The sequence below is a fragment of the Bombus impatiens genome, unplaced genomic scaffold (assembly GCF_000188095.3).
Source record: "Bombus impatiens unplaced genomic scaffold, BIMP_2.2 scf_0155, whole genome shotgun sequence".
In the NCBI taxonomy this organism is placed as follows: Eukaryota; Metazoa; Arthropoda; class Insecta; order Hymenoptera; family Apidae; genus Bombus; species Bombus impatiens.
Window position 1 is genome coordinate 1,448,445 of NT_176574.1, and position 18,428 is coordinate 1,466,872.

The 18,428-nt window shown below is 32.0% G+C and overlaps 4 protein-coding genes across 15 annotated transcripts in view; 1 reads left to right on the top strand and 3 right to left on the bottom strand.

The window, feature by feature from the left end:
- Positions 1 to 28: 28 nt before the first annotated feature.
- On the bottom strand, positions 29 to 4,657 carry LOC100750191 (cell cycle checkpoint protein RAD17). 2 transcript variants are annotated; one of them, XM_024365903.2, is made up of 10 exons: positions 4,524 to 4,657; positions 2,413 to 2,568; positions 1,924 to 2,320; positions 1,687 to 1,843; positions 1,492 to 1,611; positions 1,234 to 1,412; positions 1,087 to 1,173; positions 836 to 1,026; positions 571 to 689; positions 29 to 442 (listed from the first exon to the last, which is right to left on the bottom strand). In XM_024365903.2, exons 2-10 carry the CDS (start codon positions 2,425 to 2,427, stop codon positions 328 to 330), a joined length of 1,380 nt encoding a protein of 459 aa, XP_024221671.1. In that variant the 5' UTR covers positions 2,428 to 2,568; positions 4,524 to 4,657; the 3' UTR covers positions 29 to 327. The 2 variants fall into 2 exon arrangements, with proteins under 2 accessions (XP_024221671.1, XP_003487570.1); XM_003487522.4 differs by having other exon boundaries at positions 1,492 to 1,614.
- On the top strand, positions 4,634 to 7,274 carry LOC100740092 (ribonuclease H1). Of its 5 annotated transcripts, none has more exons than XM_033319533.1 (7): positions 4,634 to 4,846; positions 5,849 to 6,059; positions 6,148 to 6,297; positions 6,362 to 6,476; positions 6,565 to 6,695; positions 6,774 to 7,038; positions 7,126 to 7,272. In XM_033319533.1, exons 2-7 carry the CDS (start codon positions 5,956 to 5,958, stop codon positions 7,207 to 7,209), a joined length of 849 nt encoding a protein of 282 aa, XP_033175424.1. In that variant the 5' UTR covers positions 4,634 to 4,846; positions 5,849 to 5,955; the 3' UTR covers positions 7,210 to 7,272. The 5 variants fall into 5 exon arrangements, with proteins under 5 accessions (XP_033175424.1, XP_033175426.1, XP_033175425.1 ...); XM_033319534.1 differs by lacking the exon at positions 4,634 to 4,846 and having other exon boundaries at positions 5,137 to 5,873; positions 5,924 to 6,059; positions 7,126 to 7,274; XM_033319532.1 differs by lacking the exon at positions 4,634 to 4,846 and adding an exon at positions 5,137 to 5,624 and having other exon boundaries at positions 7,126 to 7,274.
- Positions 7,275 to 7,537: 263 nt separating this feature from the next.
- LOC100744803 (mitotic-spindle organizing protein 2) lies at positions 7,538 to 8,145 on the bottom strand. Its single transcript, XM_024365904.2, has 2 exons — positions 7,957 to 8,145; positions 7,538 to 7,701 (listed from the first exon to the last, which is right to left on the bottom strand). The coding sequence occupies exons 1-2, from the start codon at positions 8,037 to 8,039 to the stop codon at positions 7,566 to 7,568; spliced, it is 219 nt and encodes a 72-aa protein (XP_024221672.1). The 5' UTR covers positions 8,040 to 8,145; the 3' UTR covers positions 7,538 to 7,565.
- Positions 8,146 to 8,523: 378 nt separating this feature from the next.
- LOC100744924 overlaps positions 8,524 to 18,428 on the bottom strand; it is a 37,861-nt gene continuing 27,956 nt past the window's right edge. For all 7 annotated transcript variants that reach the window (XM_012382632.3, XM_012382629.3, XM_024365877.2 and 4 more), the window contains 7 exons: positions 12,237 to 12,717; positions 11,289 to 11,770; positions 10,907 to 11,100; positions 10,440 to 10,750; positions 10,275 to 10,331; positions 10,009 to 10,188; positions 8,524 to 9,902 (listed from right to left, as the gene is read on the bottom strand). In XM_012382632.3, coding sequence (XP_012238055.1) covers positions 9,861 to 9,902; positions 10,009 to 10,188; positions 10,275 to 10,331; positions 10,440 to 10,750; positions 10,907 to 11,100; positions 11,289 to 11,770; positions 12,237 to 12,717 — 1,747 coding nt within the window. In that variant the 3' untranslated portion in view covers positions 8,524 to 9,860. The remainder of the gene's footprint in view (positions 9,903 to 10,008; positions 10,189 to 10,274; positions 10,332 to 10,439; positions 10,751 to 10,906; positions 11,101 to 11,288; positions 11,771 to 12,236; positions 12,718 to 18,428) is intronic.

Consider the following 18,428-nt stretch of genomic DNA (forward strand, 5'->3'; position numbering starts at 1 on the left):
ATAAAGCATTTCGTTTAAGACGTATAAATTACACAAAACGTATTTTTATTGTATTTATCAGTGTAATTCCCGCTAACATTTGTTTTTCTGCGTAAATACTGATTGTTATATATTAGACGATGTTAAGCAAAATAAATAATAGTATGAAATAATATTATTCAACGATATATACAAACATTTCGAAAATTAAGAAATCTCAAACAAATTTGTGTCATTCGATTTCTATCGATATTATATTTTACATTTACATGATTCTAGTAGAAAATAAAGCATAAATAAATATATACGATACATCTTTCTTCATTACAACCTTATTATCCATGAACTTTATTGAATAATAATCTCCTCGATGTTGGTAACGGGTTGTTCCAATGTACTTTTCGATTTTGAACTGATTATGGAATCGTACCATCGAATTTCGGCAGCTGCCAGACATTTGTGCCTATATAGATAATGTTACATTTATGTATTTATCTATATATATATAATCTATCATATATAATGCTACATACATATATTACAATTACAAGTGCATTAAATATTATAAGTTTCTATGCTAATTATACTAACGCATCGATTTTATCACTTGGTGGCTTTCTTACAGGATTCCACCCAGAAACGGGTTTTTGGTTCGTTACCATTAAACCTCGGACGCAATAAGATAAAATAACTTTATTTAAGGTTGAATCCTGAAAATTTTAATATTAATTTTTTTAATTAAGTTCTTATTATAACTTTTTTTACTTAATGTATATATATATCAATACTGATGTTTTCATTGTGTATGAAACAAAATGTACAATTTTTTTAATTGAACGATAAATAATAAACGTACTCGCCACTCAGAATTTAAAACATCTGCTATACTTAAAATATTTGTAGAAATATCTACTTCCTCTATGTTTCCCATAGTATTCAAATAATTTTCTTGCAGGAAGTTCAAAAATACTGTTGCTTGTGACTGGAAGAAAGCTGCTATTTCATCAGGATCATGTACAAATTTCCAGTTGTTTTCAGTTTGAATTCCTGTAAATTTATTTATTCAGCAAGTCTTCAAATCTTAATGTACACAAAATATCTACTCACTTTTTGGATTAATTACTCGCCCGACACCATGAAGAAGCCCTAAAGACTCTTCTCGAATATTACATTTATTTTCTCGTTCTTCTGGTACTAATGATATTAAGATGTCATTTAGAAATCAAGCGTATTATTATAACTTATTATATTTACCTTTTAATGAAATGAAAATTAGATTTAACAAGGCATTTCTAATGTCTCCTATGCTATTTGATAATATTTCATCAACTTTATTTTGTGAAACATGTAACATATGCCCAGCAATTGAATTCAAAATCTTAGTTATTCTTTTTAATGCATTTTTCATTGCAGTTTGTGTAACAGAGTTTATACTAAAATATAAAGGTTCTATATCAAATATATATCATAGAAGAACAGATCATGAATACATAATTATATTTAGAAACTTACTTAATTAAATCTATGCCAAATTTTTCTCTTATATTAGGAGAAAATAATGTTTGAAGCAATTTTGAATTTCCTACTTCTGTACATACAAACACTATAGGTTCTTTTCCAATTTCAAAGTACCTTCTAAAAATTAAAGTTTATAATAACTATATTTCAATAAAAATGGCAAAAGAAAAAATAAATAATTCTAATTACTGCAAAAGAGAAAAGAAACTCTCCTTCTCCTCATAAAAGACATTTGGAAAATCTTTTACAAGAAGTAAACGACTAGAATAATTACTTAAAACTGAACTATATCTGGTAGCTCTGATTAAAAATTCTTCAAATCTGTCTCCTTGTCTCATTATTCTGTCTGAACAAAAATTTAGAATTATTTCGTCATTTTATTAGATATTACTAATAATTTATTGGTTTGAGAAAGAAAGAAATTACTATTTTCATCCATAATTTGATCAATAGGAGTAATCCATTCTGTAATATTGAAACCATTTTCTCTTGCAAGAACCCTTAGAGCTGTTGTTTTCCCACAACCAGATGGACCAGATAAAATTAATATGGCAGGTGTGCCTTTCCTTACTTTATATTGTAACCAATTTAGAATCTCTTGCTGTTTTTGTCTACTAACTACTAATTCAGAAGGGCTTCGTGCGTCACAGGCTTCCAGTAATGCAAACAGGCTATTAGCATTCTTTTTTTTCGGCATTATATCATAAGTGCTTGATACTTCTAAAGCACTAGTTTCTAGTACTTGTGAAATGTTACGTTTAATCCCTGGTGTTCTTTTGATAGGTTCACATTCAAATGATGACATCAACCAACTACTGTTTTTCTAATGATAAACAGAAACATATTTAACATCAGTGAAGAAGGTATTTACATTCATGCATTAAGAATTAAAGGACCTATTCTGTGAAAATATACCTTTGTACTTGCCATACTGTAATGGGCATATAAATTCTTTATAGCGACAAAATATGTTATTACAATTCAGATTATTATTACAAAAATATATAAAATCTTTTGTTGTAGTTGTAAGCATAGAAATATTTTCCAGTTATATCAATTTTTCATAGTTGTCTAAAAATAATCATAACTCGATTAATTATACAAAACTTTGTAACATTGTCTTATATGTTGAACTATATTATTTCAAATATCTTTTTGCATAAAAACAAGTTTTCAATATGATATAATATATTTGTATCGTACATAAGCCATATGTTAACCAAAAAGGGAAGAGTGAATTAGGGAAAAGAACATGATCTTAGACTGTGTTTAGAGAGAATGTGAGAACAATGTACAACAAAGAACGTGTAGATAACTTGGCTCGTGTATAATTATTATTTCAATATACTAAATACATTTATACTTTTCCTTTTACTCCTTTACGCTTGATTGATTAATCCCATCAACTTTTAATTATATCGCAACGTTTGATTAATAATTATCTGTTTGTGAAACAAACGACATAAAGATCATTTTATGTTCTTTTTTCACAGCCGACATTTATTTCAAAATTCAAATTGTTACACTAGATATACATATAGAAATTACAACATAAATTTTTAAAAATATATTTCTGTACTAATACCTCAAAAAAATCGATAATATTGTATTTGAATAAATTAATATATTCGTGTTAGAATACTTCGAAATATTTTCTGAAATTATCCAACTGGTTAGACCCAAGACACTTTTTACAGTAAAGATTGTGACTTTATAAGTTGTTTCCAAATACACATGTCACTTTCAGTATGTATGGTATCGATTTCAATGTTTGCACAAAAGTTCAAGAAAATATTCAATAACATAATAATAGTATTAAAGGCTTAATTGACTGTAAGCATAGGTACATATAGTTGAGTTCACAGACCACCGTAGTTCACAATTTCACAACACGGGTCCATAGCGTGCTTCCAATGTTAAAAAATTCAACCAAAAAATATATGCTAGAAATGAGAATTTCTAGCGGCCAACGACCGAATTACATGCACATTTCGTTTCTGTTGCTGTTGGTGAGAAAAACAAGAAGGAAAACGCATTCGTATCGACGGCGCGGCATAATGAAGGGTTACCAACGATCGGCAAGGATGAACAAAATATAAAAATTGCTTACAGTTTAATCAAATATTAACAGTACATTGTTTTTTCTCTAACAATTACAACAAGGCCACTTTGCGAATGAAAATAATAATCAGGCGATACCACAAGCAGCCATCAACGCGAGTAACAGATAGCAACAACCAACAGTAATGATCTTTCTGAAAATGATTATACAGTATGTATACTATACATACAGATATGTATGATACATCGGAAAATAATTAAAAACACGCGACGTTGCAAGAAGAATCGTATTAAAAAAGAATACGAAATAGTATTCGCACATACCGAGAAATCATGTCAAATTCCAACAATAATTGTAATAGTGCCATCTTTTACAAGATTATATTCTGCTGATAGAACATGGATATTCTTTACGAAAAATTTCTTCAAGAACTCGAAAATTATAACTTCGATAAATTCTTATGTTCCTACATTCTAATTTTTGATATAATTTCATTTCAATTGTACCATCTCCTATGCAGTCATGTTCTCTTAATATAAAGTTGCAAAATCGTTTCAAAGTTTTCGTCAAAATCTCAAAATTCTCAACTTCGACAAATTTCTGAAATATGATGTTAGTTTCAAGAACCGGAAAAATTGTAACATCTTCTGTGCTATCATGTTCTGATATAAAATTATTATTTTTACTAACAAGTTTTGTGCTCGTGGTTTCCTCAAAAAATGATGTCGTTTTTAGTAGTTTCGCAAGTTTCCGAATACCTCTTATAGTATTTTATTTTTTTAATACTTACCAATACTTACCAATTTCCTCCAACCTTTTTGTCATATTCTATAACTTATTTCTTGAAGTTATTGGAATTGGAAAGCTCGTTTTCGAATCGGCACTAAGAGCCAAGCGACTACTTTTACCTACCGATGATATACTTGCAATTAGTTAATATTTCGGCTAAAGTTTGTATACGCACGTTTCTCCCAGCAAAACTGCCGAAGGAAGAAATGTGTATATAATTCGACCGTTTGGATATTGGAGACGGTAATGCATGGATCGTATTTTTGGCTAAATTCTCGCGTGTTGATTGGCGATATCCCTACTCATCTTTGCTTTCAATTACGGGAAAAGGTTAGATAAGTTGTGTTGATACGTAATCAATACCAGAGAATGACGAAAAAAGTAGAAGAGTAAGAAGTACGAAAACACAGTAATAATTACAGTAAAGTTAATATAATAAAATAATAATTTAAATTTGAGACAAAGAAAAGAACATTTCTATTTGACACATATATATCGGTATGTATATTGTCTTTATATATAACATCAAAAATAAAGTATCAGATTATTGTTTGTGATTCAAATTTAAATGGTTAAAGATATAATCTATTTATAAGTAGCTTAAACTAATAGTTATATTATAAGTAGTTAAACTAATACCAATTTATCATTATCAATTATAAGTATGATAATTTCGGAATTAATATGGACTTGTTGACTATTCCATTCGGTTTATTTTATATGATGTTTATATGTTATAAGTTATGATTGTGTTTGCACAGATTTACATTTTTACAAACATAAATAAAAAAGCGGAATCTACACAAAAATTTATTTTGCCCACTATATACTATATTTTAATATAAATGTATAAGCATCCACAGCCTAGCTATAACATTATAAACTCTAAAGGCAAAAGAGTATAAGTCAGAATTATTTGTTTCACAGAAAAATGTATGGTATTTAAAGTAAATAGTAATAAGATTAAATGTTAGATTTTGAATATACTATTAAAATCTCAAGTAAACAGGCGAGAAAGAAATGAAATTGACTTATATTATTATTAGAAGCATAAGCAAAAGGCAGCAATGTAGAATACATTAGCGTATTCTGTTTTTACCAAAATTTGACTTATTCTGTCTTTTACCCGTCCACTAAAAAAAGACAGGTCTGGATACTCGCTAGAGGAAAATATATCTCTAGGCCTCTAGGTGAAGCCAAAACAATGTAATGTTTAACAAAAGTTAATAATTAATTTATAAAGTTTATATAGCCATGCATGATTATGTACAAATAGGTAGGTGCTATATGTACTGTAAATTTTTCACGCGAGATGCTTTCTCAAGTTAACACTCACTCAGTGGGCATTCACCACTTTGCCTTCAATATATGAATGGTCAGACTTGTGTTATATGATTGCACAATCTTAGATTTTAGTTATTTTTTGTACTTGTTTAAATCTTGTTATATGCTTTATATGATTGTAAAATATATAATACATACTTTATGGTATTGTTATAGGAATAATTTACTGTGTATATGTGAAATATTTCTCTCTAAATGTGCGAACTTTCATAAAATCAGTTAATATATAAACAGTATTCATCATAAATTAATTGTACAATTAAATGACAGTAATCAGATTTGAGTATTTGAGTATATTAAAAAATATGACCACCAAATATTATTATGCAGTAGCCAAAGGTCGTAAACCTGGGATTTATCATACTTGGTAACAAATTTTTACATTCAGTATGCATTAATACATTGTTTTAAATCTACTTCAAAAAAATTGTATTTCACTGTTCTTATCAAATAAGGCCTAAATGTCATGAACAAGTGCTTCATTTTTCTGGATCTGTATTTAAAAAATTTAAAACAGAAACAGAAGCACGCAGCTTCATTGAAGAATATGAGAAAGCAAATAAAGAAAATGACGTGGAAGGTGCATTACCTATAATTGGTAAAAAGTATGACACAATTTTAACATATTAGTGTACATAGATGAATATATTAATTGGAAAATAATTTTAGACGACAAATACAAATTAACAAAGGTACAGACTCTGATACCGGACAACCAAGTTCAAAAAGGCTAAAAACGACAAGTTCAACAAAATATGAAAATATACGGATAGATAAAGTAAGTGTAAGATAAAATATTTTATATGGAGTTTCACATATAATTTTTATAGATGGATTTTTATATTTATCTCACTATATCATTAATTTTTTAGGATTTAACTCAAAATTTCATTGTGGATGGCGATGGTTTTGTCAATGTATATACGGATGGTGCATGTACTGCAAATGGGAGAAAAAACGCAAAGGCTGGTATAGGTGTTTGGTTTGGTGACAGTCATCCTCTGTGAGTTACAATATATCTTTCAGTTATATTTAATGTGTAATTCAATGTAAATATCCTGTTTAAAAATGTTAACCGTAGAAATGTATCGGAAGCTGTTGTTGGTCGAGCAACTAACAACAATGCAGAAATTATGGCTGTAACTGTAGCTGCTAGACAAGCAAGAAAGGCAGGTATTACAAATTTGAAGATTAATACAGATTCCCAATTTCTTATCAACTGCATAAAGTATTGGATACATAGCTGGAAAAAAAAAGGATGGGTTACTTCAAATAACAAACCTGTTATAAATAAGAATGAACTAATAGAAATGGAAGAAGCTTTAAAACCTCTAAACGTGGTTTGGGTAAGTAATATATGATTATTTTATTAGTACTTAATGCCTTAATCTTATATTTTATAGCTCATGAATATTGGTACTTTAACGTTTCAGAATCATGTCAATGGTCATGTTGGAATTTATGGTAATGAAATGGCTGATAAATTAGCTCGGGCAGGAAGTTTAAAATATGTCTAACATTCATATGTAATATTCACAAAATAGTCATTAAATATATGTATTTTTAATCAATAACTTAAATATTTACAGTATGTTTACAATTAAATTACACTGTGTATTCTTGTATGCATTTTAAGATACCTTAGATTATATAGAAAATATTTGATTTTAATGAAAAATAATGTAAAATTTCTTGTTAGATTAATGTAAAAATTAAGATGTTTGCAACATATTTATAACACATTTTATAAATAATAATCATATAAATAATAATAATTATAATATAATAATCATAAATAATAATCATATAATATAATAATTATATAAAAATATGTATTGGTTGTAGTAAATTGTGTTAAATTATATTATGCGTATTAATTTGTAGTTACATTAGGTACCCCTTCAATATTATCAACAGCTCGGTTTTCTGTTGGTCGAGGACATATTTGCTTTAAAAGGACGTATATATCCTCTGGAGATATTTGAAGAGCCAATAATTCCAATATGATTCTGAAAGAATAATTTCTTGAAATCACAATAGCTTTAACTATTATCAACTAATCAAAATAAGATTTTATTTTTTATATTTGTTTATTTTTTTACGGCGTTAACAAATTTTGCACTTATTGCGTTTAGATAAATATTACATATATTATGAAATGCTGACATTTATAGCATATAAGAGCTTATCTCTTTAGCTATATCTTACTAAAGCTTTCACATACAATCGTATAGGTTATATTTGTATAATTCATAAATTATTACCGATAAACTCCTGGAACTGCTGAAATTCCTGCTAGTTCGGCCAGTGCTATCAATTCAACTTGATGAGCTTGTGGAAACGTCATTCTATTGACAAAAAAAGTCTTATGATACGGAAACAGTTTGCCGCGTAAATCTGTCCTTCTACACAACGCTGTAGCAGTGCCGCCAATAGTTTTTTAGTAAATTATGATAACAGTGATCCAAAATAAATATAAATTAATATTTTATATGAATAATTCATATATTTTATTGCATTTAATTATATAATTTATTATCTGCATTACATACATGTTATTTAATATATGAAATTTATATATATTTATACAACCATTATTTAAAATTACATAAAATATTTTATAAAAATAAAAGTAATCACTATGAAACTTTAAAGAATAAAGATAGAAAAACAATGAAAAAAACATTGACATTCATGAACTGAGTATTGCAAGAACTAAAAATATGTTAGAGAGATTGAGATCAACCTCGCTATTTTTATTCAAGAAAAGTGGGAAAGTTAATACATTTGCAGCATGCATCTGGTTTAGAGATAGTAAAAATTCATGAAAATATGATTAAAAACTTTATTTTGGTTGCTTTATAATTGGGAAAAATATATATAAAGTTACGTGTACCTGTAGGAACTTTGGACTACAGATTATGTCTAGGGCAATTGTCGTTTAGGTAACATGCTGATTAAAAAAAAAGAAGAAAGGAGAAAAAAATGAACTCAAGACATGTCAAATATGTTACCAACGAACAAGTTGCAAAAAGAAAAAAGAAGTATCTTAAATCTACACTAAGACTAACACTTCATTAAATCTAAATTTATACGTTGGTAACAAACGTGATATAAAATATAATATTCAGTACGCATTGTACGTGCTGTTTCTCAAATGAACGTCGAAAAATACATGAAAGCTAAAACGTCCGTGTATACTTTGCATTTTTATCATCAAATGCGATAGTATTTTAATGTAAAAGAATAGGACGTAGTTAAAAAAGGAAACGAAAAAGGAAAGGAAAATAGAGAAACGAAGCAAAAATGATGAAATTATAAAAACACTCGAATAGTCTACAACTTAAATTTGTTTAACATATAAAGCTGACCATGAAACGAATCTTACGCATGGCACACGGTTAACCAACCTTTTAAAATTTTACGCTAAACAACCCTGCTAACACGTATAAAATTATGTACAGCATCACGAGATACAGTTTTGTGCTTTCTTTCTCGTTACAAGAACACATACCAGCTAGTTCTGGTATCATCCCTTTTTTTTTTGTTTGGAAAAAGTTGAAAATTTTCGACTAGCGTACATTGTACGTCATGCATTGATTAAGGTCTAAAAAACGTATCTGATATACGAAGTTGTTACGAATGTTTATACCCAACATGAACTCCTATTACGTTAGGAATTCCACGAACAGTTTGTCCTTTGAAAGATACACGTTAAATGCTTAATTTAGCAGGGTTAATACTCTCTATTTGTTTCCGTGAAGATATCACGATCGTTCGGAACTGACAACGAATAAAAGCAACGCGGTGATTACAGTGAAGCAACGATCGTCACAACTTGATTCCTAATTTTTCTTTGTCAAGGTGCCCAAAGTCTTATGCTTTCATTCTTGTAAATACTCATCTTTCGTGAAAAGCGCCGTTATCATGGCGATTCCTTTTCTTCTCTTTAAAGAAATAAAACTTATTTTTTACAGATTAAACATGTTTTAAGGTCCTTAAAAATATATAATGCTTTCTCATTGTTTCTCCATTCCTCTTATCGTACTCAAAACGTGTTACGCTCTCGCCTATTTTTGTTTTGACTAGATTCATTCTTAGTTAAAAGGGTATGTAATCTGATACCACGAATAAACGGAAGGTTTACATTAATATATGTGCTCATCCCTTAACCAGAACACACTTCCGAATGCTCGTCCCAGGCAGCTACCTGAAATTATTAATTTTATCAATAATCAATGTAATATAATTTGATCATTATATTTCACGCACGATATTTATTAAACATTGCATATGAGATAAGCTTTAAATCTTACTTGGCATTCACGACTACAATACCACTGATGACCGCAGCCAGCACATACGAACTGTGCTACACGTTCATGACATCCTTGACATCGTGGCGGACTATCTCTATCCTCTCTAGCATCCCTGCCACCCGAAGAAATACGAGTCTCTCTATCTTCGATTACTGCTGACTCTTCTTCAACATCGTCCTACAAAGAAAAATATTTTTAAAATGTATCTATATATTCCACATTAAATGCAAAAATATATATCCCATATTATAGTATACACTTACCACATGAGACTGAACCGGAGTGTTGATCACTGGTGTTATCGTTATTTCAGTTCGAGCCTAAAGATATTAAAGTAAATGATATTAGTACCGTCAACATACTAAGCTAATTTGTATATGCAATATGAGTAAAGTTTGATTTATATATAAAAAAAAAAAATAAAATACCTTGGAAGAAGATAGGAGCTCACTGATAGAAACCGGATTAGAGCCTTGATATGACTGCAAAAGGTGCTGGGTTGCCGCACTTTGCTGTGGCATGGACGCGGCTGTTGGTGCATTCCTTTCTCTTTCAGGTGCGGTGAGTAATCTAGCTAAAGTAGGTGAAAAAGTAGTAGGTCTTGGAGATTGTGATTTCGTGAGAATTCCATGAAGTAATGAACCACTCTGTTGAGGTGAAGTATTTTGTGGCGCTGGAGATGGAGCGACGGGGTGAAGCGTCACATCCGGATAATTTTGAGGAGTTTTTACAGGTTCACCTGTAACAATTTTACATGAAAATAATTAATAATTTGCTCGATTTACATTTACGATAACATTTACGAAAGAGTTAAGTCAATTTCTAAACTTGGAACCTCAAAATTTTCCTTTAGAATAAGGTCCTTTTTTGTGCGGCTTTGTACGCAATTACATACCTTGTTGTTGACTTAATTTGGCAAACTGTACAAGCACATCCTTAAAGCTCATAGCACTATTTGGATCAACTGTGTTTGAGTTGCTTTTACAAGAGTCTGTACTAGAAGGCCTTGAATCAACATTGTGACCCGTTTCGACCATAGCTCCACCAGCTCCAAGGCCAACATTCACCGAATTTCTCATTCTTCGACCTCTGTAACAGTTCAAGATATTTAATTTTTATAAATCTCACAAGCACGAGAAATTTCTATTCCCGGAAACTTAAATCCTTGTGCAAACTTTGTTCAAATATAAAATAGTAGAAATCAGTCAATCAAAAGATTTGATAGGACTTGATGTAGTATACTTTCTGATTTGCATATTCTGATATTCTATGCTTACCTGCGCGGTACCGTTTCAGGATGCCTGAGTCTGTAATCAGCAATGATAGATCTAACGTCGACAATGGCACCTTGTCGACCTTCGCCGATTTGTCTATTCTCCGGACTAAGCGCTTCTGCCTGTTTCCGGCCATTTTCTCCACTTTGTTTGGGTGGTGTCGATTGGCGTTGCGACGCTTGTTTCGAGCCCTTTTCTCTTTTGAAAGCTGGCGAATCTTGAGAACTTTCTTCAGGCAGATCTTCCTTAGAACCGAAACTCAATTTTTCTTTGGATACCGGAGTAGTATTACCGCTACTTTCCCATTCAGGACCCAGCGCTAAACTAGCTGGTGGCAATGTGTCCGCTAATTGTCCATTGCCCTCCATAAATCCCATAACTTGTCTTCTTCTCTCAATTCTCAGGTACGCTTCCTCCTTTAACTTTCTCATGCTCAAAATCTCGTTCCATTCCATTTCTTTGGCACGTGCTAACTCGTCTAGGGCCTATTTTGCAAAGAATAAGAACGGAAATAATTAAGTACCCAAAATATCTCTTGGATATCGCGTTATGCTAATATTAGATAACACCTGACATCTCTTGAATCTAATATGTGTAAAACGTCTGACATACGTTGGACATCTGTACATAATTTCTCCTATTGAAAAGTACTTACTATTTTCTATGTATATATATAATAAATATCAACTTAATATCCTCTACAACAATGTTCTAAATATAATTAAATTCGATTTTAACTAATAACTTACGACTAAAATGTGAAACTACTTTTGTTCTTTTCTAACAGTTGATATAAACGTGTAATTCTGGAATCGTTTGTGTATATTAAATAAAATTGAAAGCAACGAATATTACTTTTGTTCTCTTCTATCAGTCGATTCAAATGTATAATTCTGGAATTATTTGAACATATTCGGAATCTAACGGAAAGCAACGAAAAACAATATTTACCTGAACTTCGGCTCGAAGTTGATCAGCCCTCGCAGCAAGTTCTTCCGCGGTAACTTTTTCACAGCCAACGAGAGATGAGATATATTGTTCTCTCTGTTCAGTACAGAACTTCTTCGGAGTAGAATTCCCATTTGACGACAACTGCCCATCTGTAGACTTTCTCTTCCTGCTACCTTCCGTTTCCGATTTTGTGCAACGGGAAACTACGGGTTTCTGTTGCATCGTCTCCGCCGAGGACAGGCTTTTGCCTGCTACTTCCGGTTCTGAATCACAGAGAGGTTCTTTTTTTATCGTCGTGGATCGAAGGCATTCGATGGTGGTTGGAGCGGCGGCAGTTTCTTCTGGAAGAGCCGCTCCATTCTGCTGACTTTGAGGAACTTTTGGCGAAGACCTGGACGATTCGTCGTCCCTCGCCTTCTCAGCAGAATCCACCTTCTTCCCATTACCAGCCGCACCTTCCATTGCGTGCATCTTGTTCAAACTGTAAATAAATATTTTCTCCCGTGAATAAGCATTTCCTCAGCGTCCTTCGAATATTTTATGTCGTTGGCCTTGTACTACTCGCTAAACTCTGTTGTCTAACTATGTATGTATTGCTTATATGCGATTCTTCAATTTGTCTTTTCTTTTTTTTTTTTTTTTTTTTTTTTTTTTTTTTTTTTCATTATGACTAATAAGAGAGTACAAGAGATTGCTATAATCGTGACAATGTGACTTGCAGTGTAACACCTTTGATACGATAAATAGTTTATTAAACAGCATTTAGATACTACTTAAGATGAAGTTCTTATTATTTTTTTGACACTTGAAATTGATTACAGTACAGTACTAGGATGTCGTTTATTTGTTGATTAATAGATAAGTCAGATTAAAAGTATCTGTGATGTAATAATCACATTGATAAACTTGATAAGTCGGTTAAAGTTTACTTTGACCTTGCATAGAAAATAGTTGTCATTGAATCCAAGGACGTCCAGTAGAAAACATCTGGTATACATCTATATTATCATTTTCATGATATCTTGCATTGTGCATACAAATCGGCCACGCGTCCGAGCCAACGGTGTAATTAACCGAGTTGCATAAAGGACTCTTAAGTAAGTGCAACAAATACGCTATCTTCATTGTACTATGAGAACATCAGAGTTTTATTTAAGTTTTATCTAGGTATATCCGATATATTATATATTAAAGTAATATTTTTGTTTAATAAGAGGTTTAAATCCAATCTCAAAAGCTAAACTGTGCGATAACTTTGTCACTTGGCAAAACAGCACAATATTCATTCTAACTCTACAAAACGCTAACAACAAGTTGCACGAGTTGTAGAATAACTATCCTACAATTATAATTATAGTCATTAATTTATATAAGCGTAGTTATGTACGCTAGTTAATAGAAATTTCAACTTATCTTCGGACATCAAAAACAAACATATAAACAACGTTATATATTACCATACATGTATATATATATATATGTATATATATATATGTAATACAAAATACACGAAACACCAATCTTTAGTGCTCTTTAATTAAAACATATTATTTCTTTCCTAACATAAATAACCCTGGTACTATATCATGAACATGTACCTAGATTATCATTACTATGCGGAAACTTGGCATTGCTGTATTATTTATTCGATCTATTTCTTAAAATCACTGAAAATAAAAATTAAATTTCTCCAGCAGGGAATTTATCTAACGATCTAACTTGCATGTAACATGTCATATTAGTGGTGCTGAGAAAATCTGTAACATAAATCTATGAAGTATTTGTTGTAACTGTGCGCCCTCGATCGATATTCGGACGCGGATGAACGAGTGGAAAGTGGGGTTGCTCCCACGACGAAGATGACCCACGGTGGTCTTCGTAACGCGTGCATGGCCGTTCTGCGTTTACCCTCAGCAAGAGGCACGCTTACACGCGCACTAGAATAGAAGGTTGACCACACAGTGGGGTTAACGCTTTCGCGCTTCCTATGCGCTCCACTGCCTGCTTCCAAGAGAGACCGCTCCTCTACAGGAACGTATCTACTCTCTATCATTTACAAATCGATAAGTCCATTTGCAAAAACCTATGGTATCAAGCGCTCAGAAATTAAAAGTATTTTTAACCATGTTACGATCTCTCAAATTTTGTATTTCCATTTTCTTCTCATTTTAGCAAATAAACAACATTTATTTATCGTAAAATAGTAATAAGAGATGACGCGCGCCAATAAGACTCGTCTCAATATTTTGGTCAAGATATTTTTTAAGATTAGGAGAATCCAATTGGTCGAAAATGACACAAAGTTGCTACGATCTTCGAAATTTACGTTTCGAGATCTAGCAAACGAAAAGGATTTGAATGTTCTAAGAAAAAGTTTAACACGAAATTGAAATGAAAAATCGCGCACGATGATAAGACCTTTTTCACATTTTGTTCGAACTCTGAACGTGATATGATATGTTAAAAAAGAAGCTCCAATAATTTTTAATGTATTTGCGCTTAATCTGTTTTTTGCTATATCTTTGAATAAACTATAATTATTTAGGAAAGTTATATATGTGCTGTTTCGTAATTTTCACTGCTATTTATTGTAACTATTCGTGGAGATTTTTAAATACCATAGCAATATATAGAATTAACGATATTCTTTATCGATGATAAGCGACAAAATGTAGTGAACTATGAACTTCGGAGTATTTTAGTACTATATTTTTATACGACTATTTTTAACATATTAATATCCCGGATATAGGTTTCACGGGAATATATTATATCAAAATCTTATTAGCTGTAAACGCATGTTGTGATTGTTGATGAAGCTAGTACTACGCTGAAAATTTAGATTACGACCGTAGCTCCAAAGCAAACGAAACAAACAGGTATCAAAAATATAAAAGCTCGCGCAAACCTCGAAGGCTTCCTTCCTACAGTAGACGATTGTGTATTAAATTATGAATTTAATGATTGGAAAACACAAGCAATAAAATATTTATGCCTTCTTAAATACTAATGGGTAAGCCTCATTAACATATTGTTGCTATTTAACATAATGTTAGTTTCTCAAAATATGACTGTCAATATTTATATGGAAATGTAGTTATAAATTTAAATTCGATGAAATAAATTACTTTTTATATTTTTCAGAATTATTCTTGTTCCTTGTTTCAACGGACACTTGAGAAAACGTCTATCATATTTGTCTTGTCAAATATTACATTTTATTAATATTATTGTTATAAACAAAGGAAACTTCAAGCAAACTATTCCTCCCGGTCAGAAAGCAGAAAATACCGTTTTCTTGTAATGTCGGTATTCGCGATAAAATAATTTGATCGAATGAAAGCTGTCAAAATGATAAAACAATTAAGGATATTAATTCTACGTTAATAGGTTGAATGTCGTGCAAATTTTATATACCTTGTCTTAGAAACCACAATAGATTCAAATATGCCAGAACGCAATATGTAATTCTTCCAACATATTTTCTATTTGCGCACTTTTCCTTGATAGTCTTATCTAAACTACTTACATCGTTGATAATTTCTTAGTCCGTGAAATTTATCTTATTTTAATTATTTAAAAAAATTAAGTACCGTGAGTCATTGATGGTCATCGAACCAATTAACGTGTGAAAAGACGAATTTATATCAGTTCTGTAATACGTTTGAAAACGTTAGATTAATGAGAAGTAAACATTGTGCGGGGTGAGGAAATACGAAACTGTAGAATCGTCCAAAATTCGTGGCTACGCCTGTGTCTGGTTTGGTACGAGAGACGCGGTGCTTGTGTGATCGTTCGTAAGAGGGGAGGAGGTTCAGAGGGGGAGATTGCACGTGAGAGAGGGAGACAAGACGGTAGAAAGAGAGGACAAAAGAGGGGGAAAACGAAGTTCGTTGCACCCACTCGCGTTCACTGCACTTTATAGACGCGGATATAGGTTTCGCGGTACCAATTCTGAAAAGCGAAGTCTTCTTCGAGTCTTCGGGGCTTTCGATCGAAATAAAAGGATTACCGTTAATTCTAATGCATCCAATCGACTCACTTCGCGCTAATTTGGTTAGAATTTCGTTACAGGAGGAACGAATAATTTTTTATTACTTCCTACGCACGATGAATAGAATAAATTTTCAGAGCAACGACTCTTTTTTTAAATAAATATTTAAACAGGTTTATGTAATATAAATTAATTTAAATTATTATTAAATTTCCAAAGAGTAGTTAAACATTAAAGTTACCAACTCTGGAAATAATTTTCAAATGCATTCCTCAGGTATTATACGTGCCAGTTAAGTGTTTAAATAATCGCAGGCCAAGAACTTTAAAATATAATTTAGGTCATGATGCTTATTTTACTATTATTCTCTTGTTCGTCCTTTTTTCCAGGTAGAATGTAACAGGTGGTTACTGGTCGTATTGACTTTCGTTTTCAGCATTTGTGCACTCGCCAATAATCAGATACCGTTCACTTTAACAATTACCCATATAAAACGACACCATACATTTCATAAATATGTTCATAGACTTAAAAGAGTTGGAAAAATCCTGTTTACGAATAACGATACTACCGATTTACTGTCAAACGTGAATCTATTAATTTGATCGTTGTATGGCACAACTAGAAGAATCTAGATATTTTTACTCATTCATAACTAATACCGCATAAGCCTAAAAGGTAGCAAGCAGAGGAAACTGAAATAATATTTAATTCATTTTCTACTTGAAATATCTTGGCGAGAATATTTGAAAGAAATCTGCTCCAAGTACCTGTATGATCCATATTGAAACCCGACGTTTTATTTACTTTGTATCAGTACAATGATATTCCATTTTCATGATTACTAACATTAAATTCACCGTTTTAAATACTTCTTGGTTAGAAAATGATAACGCAGGAGGGAAACAGGCACCAAATCACGTTACACTGCACTAACTAAAGGATTTGTATTTCGTTTGAGTGTCATGCCTTTCACGCTTTCCTTGGCTTCACGAAACAGTAATAGAGCATAGAGCTGTTTAGCTGTGGCGATAGCGAAAGCGAAGGAGAAAGCGAAACCGGCCGGCAAACCGTAATTGAAATCTTCTGGATGAACGAATAAACGAATAAAACTAGGGAAAACTGTATGGCCAGGAGACATGAAAAATATAATCATTAGCATTAATTTCAACGTTAATCATAAGGAGTTTATAAAGTAGCGGTACACGTTGTAAAGTCGAACTCGCCGTCCTTGTGCAACTCTTTCACGCAGTAGATTCAAAGGAGAATAACGACAGGATTAATATCGATCGCGTAATCGAGGTCACGGAGAGGTTATTATCGATGCTATGGATTTACGAAAAGTATCGAGGTTAAGGAAACGCTTTTCAAGTAAATACACTATCGAAACTAATAGCATATAGCTTGTACTACGAGTTCGCTAAAACACACGATTTTTCAGGAAATACAGGAAATATTTAAAAGAAGAATGTAATATTACTTCACCACGTTTCACAGGGGCAGAATCATGACACAAGAGCAAGATCAAAATTTTCTTTAAATAGCTCCATGCGACTAATATTTTCCTCGAACCAGTATGGTAATGACTGTCACGAATCAAGATGAAACACAAGCTAAAACTGGCCCCTATATCGGTCACGAGATAGCAACTTTCACAATTAAGATCTTAAAAAGAAGAAAACAATCGATAGAGTCAGCGTCATTATTGTTCCGCAGATTGTTTTACACGAGACAAAACACGAAATTACAAAGGCTCTACGATTCTTACTTAACTGTCAAACTGCCAACCTGCTCGAATTTTACCAAACACCTGAAATTGATACCTAGAATTTATGTTTGCTAACATACACGCATAAATTACACCGTATGCAAATCGTTAACCTACGCACGTTAGACGCATATATCGGGAAAGTTGAGCAGCAGATTGTTACATCTTCTCGGAAGTAACCCTCGACATCGAGAGGTGGTTTCCGGAGAATTGGAGCGGCGCGTACCGGCAAAAAAAGAGCTCTCGCCACGAGAAACCGTTGACACAGGAACCAAGTGGCATAAACACACTTCGTATGCACCGTTCACACTCCACTTGCACTTTTCACCGCTGCCGTTCGCCGGTCTCGGCAAATCCTTTCTTTCTTCGACCCCTCTACCCCGGAGGTAGCCGGACGTAGTCGATCGGAGCCGATCGTAGCCAATCGGCC